At 40.7% G+C, this 13,609-nt stretch overlaps 1 protein-coding gene across 32 annotated transcripts in view; it reads left to right on the plus strand.

Annotated features, from left to right (window-relative positions):
- The first annotated feature begins 364 nt into the window (after positions 1-364).
- The window catches only part of LOC110499059 (transcription factor 7-like 2), a 98,724-nt gene continuing 85,479 nt past the window's right edge, over positions 365-13,609 (plus strand). For 3 of the 32 annotated variants that reach the window (XM_021575894.2, XM_021575915.2, XM_021575914.2), the window contains exons 1-3: positions 385-1,007; positions 1,155-1,221; positions 1,363-1,487. In XM_021575894.2, the coding sequence (XP_021431569.2) occupies positions 819-1,007; positions 1,155-1,221; positions 1,363-1,487 (381 nt within the window). In that variant the 5' untranslated portion in view covers positions 385-818. Of the gene's footprint in view, positions 1,008-1,154; positions 1,222-1,362; positions 1,488-13,609 lie in introns of all 32 variants that reach the window. The other 29 variants (XM_021575905.2, XM_021575913.2, XM_021575912.2 and 26 more) reach the window with 20 other exon arrangements.

The raw sequence follows: 13,609 nt of genomic DNA on the forward strand, positions 1-13,609 counted from the left end.
AAAATGTACAATATAATTGACATATATTATAGCTTGCTTTAAAAGGGTTAAAGAAAAAAGAAGGAAAGGCTTCAAGCTGTCATAGTGATCAAAATGGTATTCATACTGCTTCATAGCCTACCCGAAGCAAATGTTGATCGGATATAGGCTTATTCAAGTTCATTCTGGAAAGCATGCGCGGTAAACTTTTGGCCCCTATGTCGTGACTTTTCAAAATTGCTACATTGAAACTGTAGAAAATAAGGAAGTGCTCTCTACTCATTTTCAGCGGGAGACCGCCCATATATTGAATCCGTATTTACAAGTAACTCCAGTCTTTCGCTTATTTTGCTATAACAGCACAAAAGCAAACAGGGGCGCTTCACTGTCCCGCGCTCCTCACCAAAACTGCCTTTTCCTCACCCGCTTTTCGAACTGCACACTCGTCCGTCGTCTTCCTCCAGCCTTTTTCTCTCTCCCTATTTATGAAAACGTCACTTCAAGTCCCTCCCTTTTTTGAATCTCATTAGTTTCTTGTGTGTTTCTCCCTGTCAATAATCCTGAATCCAGACTCTCTCTATTTCCATCCCTCTCTATCTGTCAATCAGCGCCGCCTTTGAACTGAAAACCACTCCGACCAACTTCAACTCACTCAATCCGAGCGGCTCAGCTCCATCTCCGGCTTCTTTTTCTGCCAAGGTTCCCCTCTTTTTAGTTTGTATAAACCGCCAGTGCTTGGAAAACGCCAATACAGACTCTAAACTTTAACTCGGATTCTAGATCACCAAGATCAAGGGTTTAAAACTTTGTGTTTTTGCCCCCCAAAATTGCTCGGGAAAATGCCGCAGCTCAACGGCGGTGGAGGGGACGATTTGGGTGCGAACGATGAAATGATTTCCTTCAAAGACGAAGGGGAGCAGGATGAAAAAATTTCGGAGAACTTATCGGCAGAAAGGGATTTAGCAGATGTCAAATCTTCTCTTGTAAATGAATCAGAAACAAATCAAAACAGCTCGTCAGATTCGGAGGTAAGTGAAATAATTGGAATCGATTGGGCATTCGTAGTTTACAAACATTTACTTATTGTGCGCGAAATGTGCAACCACGGTATATAAAAGTAATGATTTCCCTATGTTTTTCTTTAATGCAACCCCTGTGTTTCGTTGTTTTTCAAGGCGGAAAGACGGCCTCCGCCTAGGTCTGAAACTTTCAGAGACAAAACAAGAGAAAGTTTAGAGGAGGGTGAGTTTCTGCTTGTCTGTCTCTTAGATTTGTACACAATGGCATATGAGCGTACCGAGTGGGTTTCTTCTAAAATCTCAGATGTATAAAAGTTGTCAAGGCACTTATAAAAGTTTTTCTTCTTTCCCCCCGCCATGTTAGCTGCGAAAAGGCAAGATGGAGGGCTGTTCAAGAGCCCACCGTACCCGGGCTATCCATTTATAATGATCCCCGATCTAACAAGCCCGTACCTTCCGAATGGATCACTTTCTCCAACAGCTCGCACAGTAAGTTCATTTATTTACACCGATGTGCGTACATTAATGGACACACACGACCCACGTAGCCTTGAACAAACGCGCATTGACACCCAGCTAGGTGTGTTTAGCTGTTAAATGTAGACAGAAGTTTCGCAACTTTTCATGAACTGTACAATGGCATGCATGTCGCTTGCAACAGTGTGCCTGCATGTTTCTCTGTAGCATTCTAGGAATAGGGATAATCAATTCATTTCCATCACCTCAAATAAAACAAATGGTATGCAAGGTCATGCGCACATGATGAATATTCTATTTTTTTGTACACCTGTGATCAAATTATAGTACAAAATATGAACATTAATCTCAATAATAACATAGCAGTTTATAGTGGACAATTGAAAATTATGATTATTATGCTGCCTCTTCTTGATTTTATTATTATTATTGTTATTATTATTAGCATTGTTATTGTTATTATTATTATTACTGTATTATTATGTGAGTGTTTGTTAGGCTATCTCTGGCTTTGATTTCATACCGCCCCCTAATATAATGTTGTACTGAGCCTTCGCTACGTTCGCTACAACCTAATTGAAAACGTTTTTTTCTTTAACGCTTAACACATGACCCATTTAAACTTTTTTTAAAATCCTAGGGCAGTATAACAACACCTAACACAAGTTTCTATAAATATATCAACATAAAGGAAACTCAGAAAAGCATTGAGAAAGGACCTTATAAAAACAAAGCCAATGTGTTAATTAGTTTATTTATGTAATTTGCATTTGTCAAACTGCATTGACATTAGCTGAAAGAGCCCTGTCATTGACAGTTACTTTGAATATGCAGACATTAATATTTTTACCTCAAACATTTTAAATAAATTTGAAATAATTTATTTATAGGCTGGAAATTGTTTGGTTTTTACATGTTGTAGCCCATGTATACCACGCTAGCCTGTAATGGGTAAACCATCGCTCTTAAAAGCATGTGCCATGTAAAATGTTATTTATAAATAAATTCATGTTATTTATTAGAGGCAATCAGCTCAGCTATAATTATGTATACTTACTCATTTATTCGCCACCTCCTAGTCCCACTGGGCAATAGCAATGCTTAGGCCGGATCATTTTCTAAACCTTAAAAAAAAAAAAAAAAAAAAAAAAATTATGGTTGCAATTACAAGTCATTGCTTTAGGACCTGTCATCTCATCTTACAAGGTTAAGGCAAAGACCAGGCATTAGGAAATATGATCTTACCCCCACATATACCTCTGGGTAATGAAACTGATATTTGTTTCCTCAATTTAGTGCACCACACACACCTTGAAAATGAACACACATGTGATAGACAATGTAATGCACCCTTTTCTGTCTGACACATGTAAGTATTTTAAGCATGTCTTATAACATGTCTACAAAATAATTGCACATATATGACACTTTATTTACATCTTACCGAATTATCTTGCTATTTGTATATTTTATGATTTGGTGTTTTTATTAAATGTGTGTCTTGTGCATATTTGTGACCGTTTGACATTCTTTACCATTATTACGCAGTAGTGTGTCCCTCATGTTCACAATACTGGTGCATTTGCAGGACTAGTCATCCTTTATTCCCATCAGTGCACACACCCACACTGGGTTTTAGCTGGCTATTTGTTTCAATGGGTTATTTTCTTTTTGCACATGTTCACTATAGTGCCAGGTCCAGTGCTTGCGCACATAACTTCCACATTAGAATATGCTTATATACCCAACTGATATGAGCAAAGTCATGGAATGCCCTTGCAGTGTAAGAAGATGCTGCTGTACATGTCTCAAATCTGATATCAGGTCTGTGTACAGTCTACCTCCTTGTGCCCATTAGTTCAGTGGTTGTCAGAGGTAATTCAAACTTGGAAGGTTTTCATAGTAGCCTATTTGATCAGTTTTGTTACACACTGTCATTCCGTCATTCTGTCTACTCCATACTCCACCACCTCCCTGTATGCAAGATAAGATCATCTGCAAAAATAACATTTTAGAAAAACCCAGTGATCCGTGTTTAATTGGTTTACAATGCAAGGAGACGTTGCAAACGTGATCAAATGCACTATAAATGTTCAGTACAGCTTTATTCAAGATCACATCATACCTTTTTGGCTTATGATGGTTTACCTAGTGCACTAACCCAACCCTCCTCTCAGGTCGGTTACATTTAGCACCGTGTGTGTCCACCCATTAGTGCTTTTTTTTGTGTGGCTGTTGTATTCATAAATGTATAGCATCAATAATTCACCTGGGCATTGATTATCTGTCTTCCTCCCTAACTAGTAAGGAAGGCTACAGAATATAACTGGTACTGTGTCTGTGATTAGAAATGGCTAGCTCACTCCATTGTTGCGTGGTTCTTTGATACAGCAGGCTTTGTCGGTTGCTTTTTCTCCTCAATCCAATTTTCTCATTTGATCAATTTTGGGTCTCATTGGTACAGATGGTTCAGTACTATTGGAATTCATGATTTGGCATGTGTGCAATATTTGTTTGTTGTTTCCATACTTTTAGACATATGTGATATGTCCAATGTGATATGATTGTGATGTTAGTGATGTTACAGCCTTGCCACTTGATTTCTCTTTTTTTTGTCAACTGGCCATGATCTTGACATTTTGGGCATGCCTTTCCATGCTTCCTGTGATTCTGTTACTGCATGTCTTTTTTTTGTGTGAGTCTGTGTGTGTGAGTGTGTGTGTGTGTGTTTGAATGTGTGGAGGTTACTATAATCTGTCTGACCTCAGACAGCTATAACGAGCGTGAGTTTGTTTTTTCCAACCACCTAAATCTAAAAAGCTGTACAATTTGGGATAATTTAGCAATTTGACATGACGTTATGCCCAGGGTGTTAGGCCTCCTGCCCTCTTCTTCCCCTCATCCTTCCATTCTTTCTTCTCCCTCCTTTCTCAACCTCACACAAAGGCCTGCTGGTTCAGTGGGAACAGGTTGAATTGGTGAAGTGGCCTGGCCAGCTAACTCTGGGTGCCATGCTGTTCCTTGCACCTCTCTCTCTCTGCGATTGTGCAGATGCTCATGCTAACATGGGGCTTTCTGAAAAGGCGACGGGTTAACTTCAGTGCTGCTGGCTAACATCACACCTCAACAGGTATGCAGAGAGGAAAGAGAGGGAGCGGGGGCTGGGAGGCCAGCACTCTGGCATAGGGCTGCAGGGCCGTAAATCCGCCGGGTTTATTTACTGCCTCAGACTTATGAATGTTAAGATATTTGACGCCACCCCTGGCCCCATAATTCCTGGGGCCTGGAGACTTTTGGCTGGGGTTTTTGGTTTTGGGTTTTGGGTTTCAACGTCTAATTATGAGTAGTTTTAAAAAGAACCAAAAAAGAGAGAGGGAGCGAGAACGCAACACCCAGCATCCCCTGGTCTATTTAGAGTGAAAAAAAGACACTCGAAACCCGTGGCGATTCCACAGGAAGCTTGGCAAGAGGCATTGTATGATTGAAACAATAGCCTTTTTCCTATTTTCTTTGTTTCACTTGTATTGTTGCAGCAGTATCTCTTCTATTGCGGTAGACCCACCTATTTAAAAATGAATGGCGCTTGCCTTCACAATTAATGACCTACACAATTTTGACATTTTTGGGAGGGAATGTTGGATTTGTGGCAAGATTAACATCAGATCAGCAGTGGTATTTGTACATTAGCCCAAATTTAATACATAGTGTAATCCTTTGTGTGTATGTAGATGTACAGGTATGGCCAAAATTGTATAATTGACACATACAGTATCTTTTTAAATATGTTAGCAGAATATGCATAACACTAGTATATCATATGGATTATGTGTGTTCTGGTACAGCTCTGAATGGCTTGTCCCTGCGAGGTGAGGAAAGATATCTTAATGCGGATTTAGGGGATAGACCCACACCTTATCAAATTGGCTTTCCATGTTAATAGGGCTTAATTGCAATCCGCAGGGGGTTCATGGCACTACGCGTCCACATTTAGTCTTTCCTCGCAAAATGCACTCCACATTTTTTTAGGCTGTGAAGGACACGCTCTCTTTCTCCCTCATGCCCTCTTTTTCCCTCTATCTTTTCTCTTCTTTCTCACCCCCCTTCCAATTCTTTTCTCATCCCATGCAAGGAAAATAAAAGGTCCTTATTTGTCTTGAGCTTGATAAACACCCATAAAAAGTGCAATCTGTTTTGGATTTGAGGGAGTAAAGTTGGGAAGTAAAGTTTGGCACCATTAAACTAAAATCGAGGCCTGCTAGACATTAGCGGCGCACTGCACATTCTCCAAGCTTAATTAGTCCAAACTGTAATTGTTCATGGTCTGCCAATAGGAGTAATGCTCAGGAAAAGTGGAGTTGCACTAAATCGGCCCACAGTTTTTAAAACAATAAATCACTTGCATATTTGTGTCGTGATTCAGATGGAGGCTCGACCTCTCCATTCTCGACATGTGGTAAATTGTAAAGTCAATGAATCACAGATGTAGAGAAAGAGAGAGGGGAAGGAGGGGGAGAGAGGGAGAGTACAGTAAGGTTTTGTTAGCGCCTAGTGAATGACTGGTAAAGATTTGCGATGTAAATATTTACTGATATTTTTTTCTTTCACTGGCAGGATTTAATTGTCTTATGTTGATGATGTTGGCAGGCTAAGCTGTGAACCCATACAAAAATGGCTCTCGGTCAGTTCGTTTGAAACGACACACAACAAAATCAGTCAGTCCAACATGTTTATGGGTGTGTTTTTAATGAGGTTTTTTAAATACTGTGATGGGAGTAGTTCCCTGGTGGTAGTGAACAGAGTTTGGATGTAGTTTATGCCCAACTGCACAATCAACCCTGGTTTTGTTTAATTTATTTATCAAACCTATGCAATTGAGCTTTGGGTAATAGAACTACTAATCTCATGTTCAATTTCAAATGTGTGTTGTGCTGAATGCACATTTTTTTAATAAAAATAGGCCTATAACTGAAATATCTAACTTTTCTTCCTCAATAGAACTGTGGCTGGGAAGGCACATTGCATAGACTACTGACAAATACACTTTCCCCCATACCGCAACAACTAACCCCCCCCAACCTTCCAATTCCCTATCACTGGGCCACACTGCTTTATGCTATTCTGTCTCAAAAAACAGCATTGGCTTAGCAGCTGTGCACTGGTGCCCCCCTCTTCTCCTTCCCCTCCACTCACCCCCTCTCTCATTTTCTCTCTCTCCCATGCATTTCCATAAAGCTCAACACAAAGATCTCACTGTACATCTGGAATGCAACTTTTGTCATCTGTTAAATATAGTCTTACTGCCGGCCCACAGGGCTTGGGGCTCCCTGAAACATGGAAATCAAATGATATCCTATTTGTGTGTTTGCATTTGCATCTATGTACCATATGTGTGCGGCATAGTATGTGCATGCAGTGTGCACTCACGTTTTATGTTCCATGTACTATGCTCCCTAGATCCGAAGTATGTAAGATGCATGGATGTTCCTTGAATTTCAAGGGGCAGTTCTTAGGATTATTTGCTCTATTGTCCTTATATCTGTCAAGTGTTCCAATACAAACGCACGTGTTGGGAGTGTTGGTTGCGTTAGCCCTGGACTGCTAGTCGAGATGTCAAGGTTTACCTTGCAGGCAATGACTCCTTAGATGATACTGATAGACAATGTCATCCTTTTATTCTATAATTCTACTGAAGCTCAAAGTTGTTTTCTCTTTCCATCAATTATGGGATCAATATAGTTTAGAGCAGGTGCTAGCAGGGGTTTGTATTCCTTTACAATAGAGCTGAGCTTTTGCACTGCATCCAGTAGAAAGATAAGATGTAGCTCTGTAGTATTGATTGCCTGTTTAAGGATAATTAGACCAATGACCTTTTATAGTGAAAAACTCTTTATGTAGTATTTTTTAAATGCATATGTAAGATATGTTACTGTATGTTTTTTAGGTAAATAATAATTGATACTTTTATTTGTTCAATTTAAGACTAGGTATATTTATTTTTCGTCTGAGTGTGCATATTTCTGTAAGCCCATTCATTCATTATGCCGTGAGTCTCCAGCAGCGAAAGGAGTTTAGCAGAGTGGGAGAGAATGTGGAGTTTAAGAAAAGCGGGAAATGCGTCCAGCGACGTGTGTGTGTGTGGTCTGAATAGGGTGCATAATTCTGTGAATGCCGGGGCAATGAGAACAGCGACAGTTCCTGGTTCGATCTCTAAACAATAGTGCCCCCAGGCCTCACATTTATCTTCCCCTCCAAAAAAACAGCAAGACTAAGAGAAGGGGGGGTTGGGACGAGTTTATTGCCACAGTTGATGTGGACAGGCCATGTGTGTGGTGGCTTTTCCTCTTAATAATTCTGGCCACTTCTCCACCTGTTTCCATGCCTCGTTATCAAAATGTCGACCCCAAAAGCGTCATCAAGTGAGTGGATTGTTTGATGGTGGAGGAATTTTGTGGTGCTGGGCTTGTTTGGATTGGAGTGTGTTTGGGGAGGGTCAAAGTGCAGGGAGGCTGACATGCTTTCTGTTGGGAAAGGAGCTGCTCCTCTAACCCTTTTATGATGAGAGATAAAAGTGCTTGAGTTTTCCATGAGGGGGGGGGGGGGGGGGGTGTAACTTTATCATAGCTCTTAAAGATCATGTTGGACTGTATAATGACTAGCCATGCCAATGTGCAGGGAACACCTGTAGTAGGCCAGGCTTGTATGGATGTGTCAGATTGCTCTAGATTGTTCCACTGTGTGGAAATCTCACTCAGGAGAGCTTAGTGTTTTTGGGAGAAGTGATTATGAATCATCACCTGCAATGTTTGGTGAAAATATGTGAACCACCACCCTTTAGCACTTAATCTTCCCTATACCATCTCACCATTGTTATAAGCTACAGCGAACCTACCCGTCTATTTTTAACTTCAAAGGGAAAATACATGGCATATATTAAGACATTGTCATTACAATATTAAATCCTGCATAAAAAGATGCAGCAGTCTGACGAGTGTCCTATTATGGTGATTATCTGCTGTATTTCAGATATTCACAAATGTCAAGGATTTCTGGATTTGTAAGGAGCATAGATAATTTGGTATCCTGTCTGTCTAGTTTGTGAATGCACATTTGGATTCTGGAACTTTCCCTTTGTTCAAATAATCTGGACAAAAACCTTTCAGATGCGAGGGACCGTTTTGTAATATGTCAAACACATCATGGAGAACCATGTCTTTTTTAAATCTTCTAATTCAACTTTTAATTGCAGGAGGATAAGCTCTGCGGAGTGGTTTGTGTGTGTGTGGGAGCGCACTAATGAGGTGATTGTCTGCTTGTTTGCCGTTAAATGTGCTGGATTTATAACTGCTTGAAAAGGTGAGGGAGCTTTTAGAGCCAAAGCAGAAGAAATGTATCTACTAATCTCCAGATTATTGTAGGATTTAGAACAAAATGTTTCAGAGATTACTGTATGTAAAAATGCACAAGGCTAATGAAATGTAAGCCCTTTGCACACACTGTGGAATAGTGAGAGATTTTACGGGTCTGTGCAACAATGTCAGGAAAAAATAGATTAAGAGAACATTTCCAGTGTCAGCTCTTTAGCTGCCCGTTAGAAATCTATTTACATAAAATAATATTACCCTACCCCTTAAAATAGACAGCTGTCACTTTGTGTACAGTAGATAACATTTCATGAGAATTGCTGGTCACATGGGCACATGCTATGTTGTGTTCTTAGTAGGCAGTAGAGTAGATTGAATACCACATCTGACACTGTTGTGGGATATTGTACGTTGTGGTCTGTGTGTGTGTGTGAGTGGGTGGGGGGGCTGTTTGTATGAAAAGCATAGGTTTAAATGCCCCTAATGCATTCTACTCTCCACTGAGGAATGGTGTCAGCAGTGTTTGGGGTCAATTCCAAAAGTGAAGAAATTGACTCCCAGTACTGAGTGAATTGTCAATTGGCTCCCCAAGGGGTCAAAGTGAATTGAGTGTCTGTTTGGACAACTGGCCCGAGGTGGGATGAGTGGCCTTCGCTGTCAGCCAGAGGGGACTGATGTGGAATGAGGACCAAATCAACTGACAAGAAGAAGAAATGTAGCACTGTTGAAGTAGAAAACAATTGAATTCAGCATCCCAAGGTATGGGTTGAAATAATGACCTGTTGTTCATGGTGTTAGCAAGTCATATAGTACTAAGATAAATATCTACAGGGAAAAGGATGAAAGTAAAAGATGATTTTCTAGATTAGGCCTAGTATAGTATTATAACAGGTTTGATTGACAGTCAACAGAAACGATTTATACATAATAATTATAGAAAACAAATATGAAGATCTTTGAACTTAAGTGATTAATAAAATATTGAAAGTATACTAAGGGGTCTGGATTGTCATCCTGTCATCTTGCGAGGGTGACAGGTGAAGATCATGTGACCGGCTTCTGTGACGTCTGTCACGGTGCCCTTTAGAACGAGGAGTTTCTTTACCCCCGCATCTTATTTTTTATCTTACCATTTACTGCCCCGGTATCTTTATGCGTCGAGCATTCTTCAAATATCAATAAAGATATATTACTGGCGTTGTCATAACAGGTGATGTTGAGTGGCAAGATTTCAGGATGGAATATTTTCCCAGTTTTAACTCTTGATCTTCTGGTTAGCTAATCTGCCTTTGCCAAGGTGACTAGTCTATAATTTCTGTGAACAAATAAAACCCATTCAGACATAACAGTCGAGGTAAAAAATATAATACACCTTTTATGGCCATGCTAAGTCTTTATTGTCAATTCAGTCCAGATTCTGTCTGTCTGTACATCTTTGGAGGATTACCCTGAGCACTTTGACTAAACACTGAGCCTGTCTCTGGTCTGTCCTGCACTGAGGCCTCAGTGGAGAGCAGCTGCTCTGGTAGGGCCAGGCGGGCGGAGGAATTCTCTGCTGTTTAAACAGTGGGTCGTCTTAGTGCAGGCCTGAAGGACCGGAGGGAAGGAAGTTCCTCTGTGTTTACATAGCTGAATTGTCCTGTGGGCCCCAGAGTGTCTAATGCACTACTGTTCAAACACTACACAAGTGTAGCGATGACCCCCACCCACACCAGTGTTCACAGCCATAGCCTCGTTTGTCTGTCTCTGTGTGTTTGCATGGTTGCCTACAGGCCTCATTTAGTTCCTAGGTACCACAGCCATGGGTTGCTTCAACCTGGAGGTTTGCATGATTGATATTAAATAAATACAAGACTGTATTTATCTCAGAAAACAGGGGAGAGTTGAGAAAGGGTGGGGTTGAGACAGACAGACTGATAGAAGGGCCCTTTGCTCCACCAAGGCCTTGCCTACTGGGCAGCTAGACATTGACATATGGTTGAGTCATCAAACTAATTGTTGTTTGAATTACCTGTTATGATCCAATGACAAATCTCCCACCATTGGAGCGGAAAATGTAGCCGGGATTGGCATGATGTTAGCAAGTGTGTAAACTGCGCTTCAACAAGATGGATAAATGCAATTATTGGGCAGACCTGGAGAGGGGAAAATCCATTTAAAGTCTGTAACACTACACAGGGGCCGTGGTTAATTCATTTGGCCAATTTACGGGTGACGTATGAGTGTCGGGGCACATTAGTCATGGAGGGGAGTTGGGCCTGAGTGTCAGTCTGTGTGTGTGCAGGGGGAGGTTGCCATTGAGATTCACTGCTGTAAAGAAACACAGTCTCCTTGGGACCAGACCCCCCTTTCTCCTCCCTACCTCCTTCTCCCTCTGCCTGCCATTTCAGCAGATAATACAAATGGACCCTCAGCAGGGAAATGACAAAAAGATACACTGAGTGCAGAAAAGCGGGATTGCTGTGCAAATGAGGCGGGGAAAGAGGCTGTGGTCCGCTGGGCGGTAGAATGAGCACCGGCAGCATCTCCATACCAGTGACTGCAGCGCTGAATCAGGTCCAGTCCACTGCCCCAGCACCCAGCCTGGACCCCTGACCTCACATCCCCCCCATTACTAGTGGTGTACTACTGGAGTACTTTTCATACAAGCAACAGTGGTGACAAGCTCACTATATAGCGTAAATATATTATGGATAAAGAAGTGCTAGCACTAGTAGTATTAATAGCAGAATGTTTCAAAGTGGCTACAGTGGTGTCAGTTGTAGGCCTAGCTGTTGTTGGACTACAACTCAATTACACCCCCCCCCCCCCCCCCCCCCCCCCCCCTGACCCAGCTTGACTCTGATACTCTCAGGGGAGTTTACAATTAAGTTACAACTACAACATGGAATCCGATGTTTACTCCAGGCACGCTATCTCCTTCTCACTGTTCTCTTCACGGGCGATTGCCCTTCAAAACCAACTTCTCGTTTTGAATTTAATCATTGATAATTTTGGTCATAAAGTCAGTCTTGTCCAAAAAACAGGGATTTGCTAGATGAAAGGGAAAAAAATTATGTTGCGGAATGAAGGGTACCGTAAGAGTTTTCCTTGGGTTGGGTTTATTTCAATCATGACCACAGCTGGCAGCACCCAAGTAATCATCAATTCGGAGCTCAGCTGCACGTGAACCGATCGTAATGCCCATGGTCAATTTGTTTTGATAATCGATATCCCTATGGGGCTAGTTAGGGACCAGCAGTAAATTACACAATGTACATGGGACATTATTTTTAAACAATAATAACTCAATATTTCAATGGGCCACTTAGAAATGTCCTTGTTTTTGAAAGAAAAGCACATTTTTTGTCCATTAAAATAACATCAAATTGATCAGAAATACAGTGTAGACATTATTCGTCTTGTAAAGGACTATTGTAGCTCGAAATGGCAGATTTTTTATGGAATATCTACATGGGCGTACAGAGGCCCATTATCAGCATCCATCACTCCTGTGTTCCAACGGCACGTTGTGTTAGCTAATCCAAGTTTATCATTTTAAAAGGCTAATTGATCATTAGAAAACCCTTTTGCAATTATGTTAGCACTGTAATCTAACCCACAAATGCTGATGCTCCAGATACTCAACTAGTCTTAAGAAGGCCAGTTCTTCTTTAAATCATTTTTTGCAATATATATATATATATATATATATATATATATATATATATATATATATATATATATATATATATATATATATATATATTTCATAAAACGGCATTAGCACTTACCCGTCCAGAAGTACGTCCTGTCCTTGCAGAAACAGCTTCTCAACAGTTTGAATCACAACACTCAAAGATTCCTCAATCAAAAAGTCTGTCTCACTTTCACTTTTTCACTTTCACTTTAGACTTTGACTTCGCTTTTCCTGATTTATTCGCCATGATACCTTCAATGAAATCGTTGAAAATACAACTTTCCGAAATACAGCTGCGCGTAAAAAGCCTTACAGCAACTCCTCTGATCGTCAAGGCGAGAATGGAGTTCGTTACGCGTGAGATTACAAAAAAGGAATGGTGGTCCAACCCAAAACCATTACATACTGGCGTTTACCTCAGCTCATTGGCTATCTACCCAGCTAGATTTCAAGAAGATCAGTGGTCATTGGGCAGAAATAGTCCATCAACGAAGCTTCGCTAAAATGATGGGTGCGCAAGGTAGTCATTGCTCGTTGTCTTCAAATCAGTTCACTTCGGTCAATACTCCCCGCAAAAAAACAATGGCGTTTGGCTGTGTTGCAAACATCCAGAGGAATGCACTGAAACCAGCCATGACTAGATAAACAATGGTTTACCGCGTGTAATTACGTCAAATGCTCCGTAAAAACATTGATAGAGATGGAATTCACGGCACAAACGGGTTACAAAATGTTTCGATTTAAGCTATAAAAATTGATTTTATCAAAGAAAACGGCACTTCATTTTATCACTGGGACCCTCAGGAAGAGAAATAAGAGCAAGATATCAGAATGTTATAATTTTACCTTCAGATGTGAATGTGTAAAAATTGTCATGGCGGAAAATGTTTCTGTTGTTGATTGCTCTTCTCAAACAAAAGCATGATATTTGTTCTCTGTAATAGCTATTTTAAATTGGAAAACGTAGTTTGATTACCAAGATTCTATTTCCCCTGATGTTGATCCCTGTACAGGGATCGCAGCCATAGGAGGTTAAGAAGGCCAGTTGTATTGCTTCTTTAACCAGGACAACAGTTTTCAGCTGTGCTAACATA

Source organism: Oncorhynchus mykiss, chromosome 20 (assembly GCF_013265735.2).
Source record: "Oncorhynchus mykiss isolate Arlee chromosome 20, USDA_OmykA_1.1, whole genome shotgun sequence".
Lineage (NCBI taxonomy): Eukaryota > Metazoa > Chordata > Actinopteri > Salmoniformes > Salmonidae > Oncorhynchus > Oncorhynchus mykiss.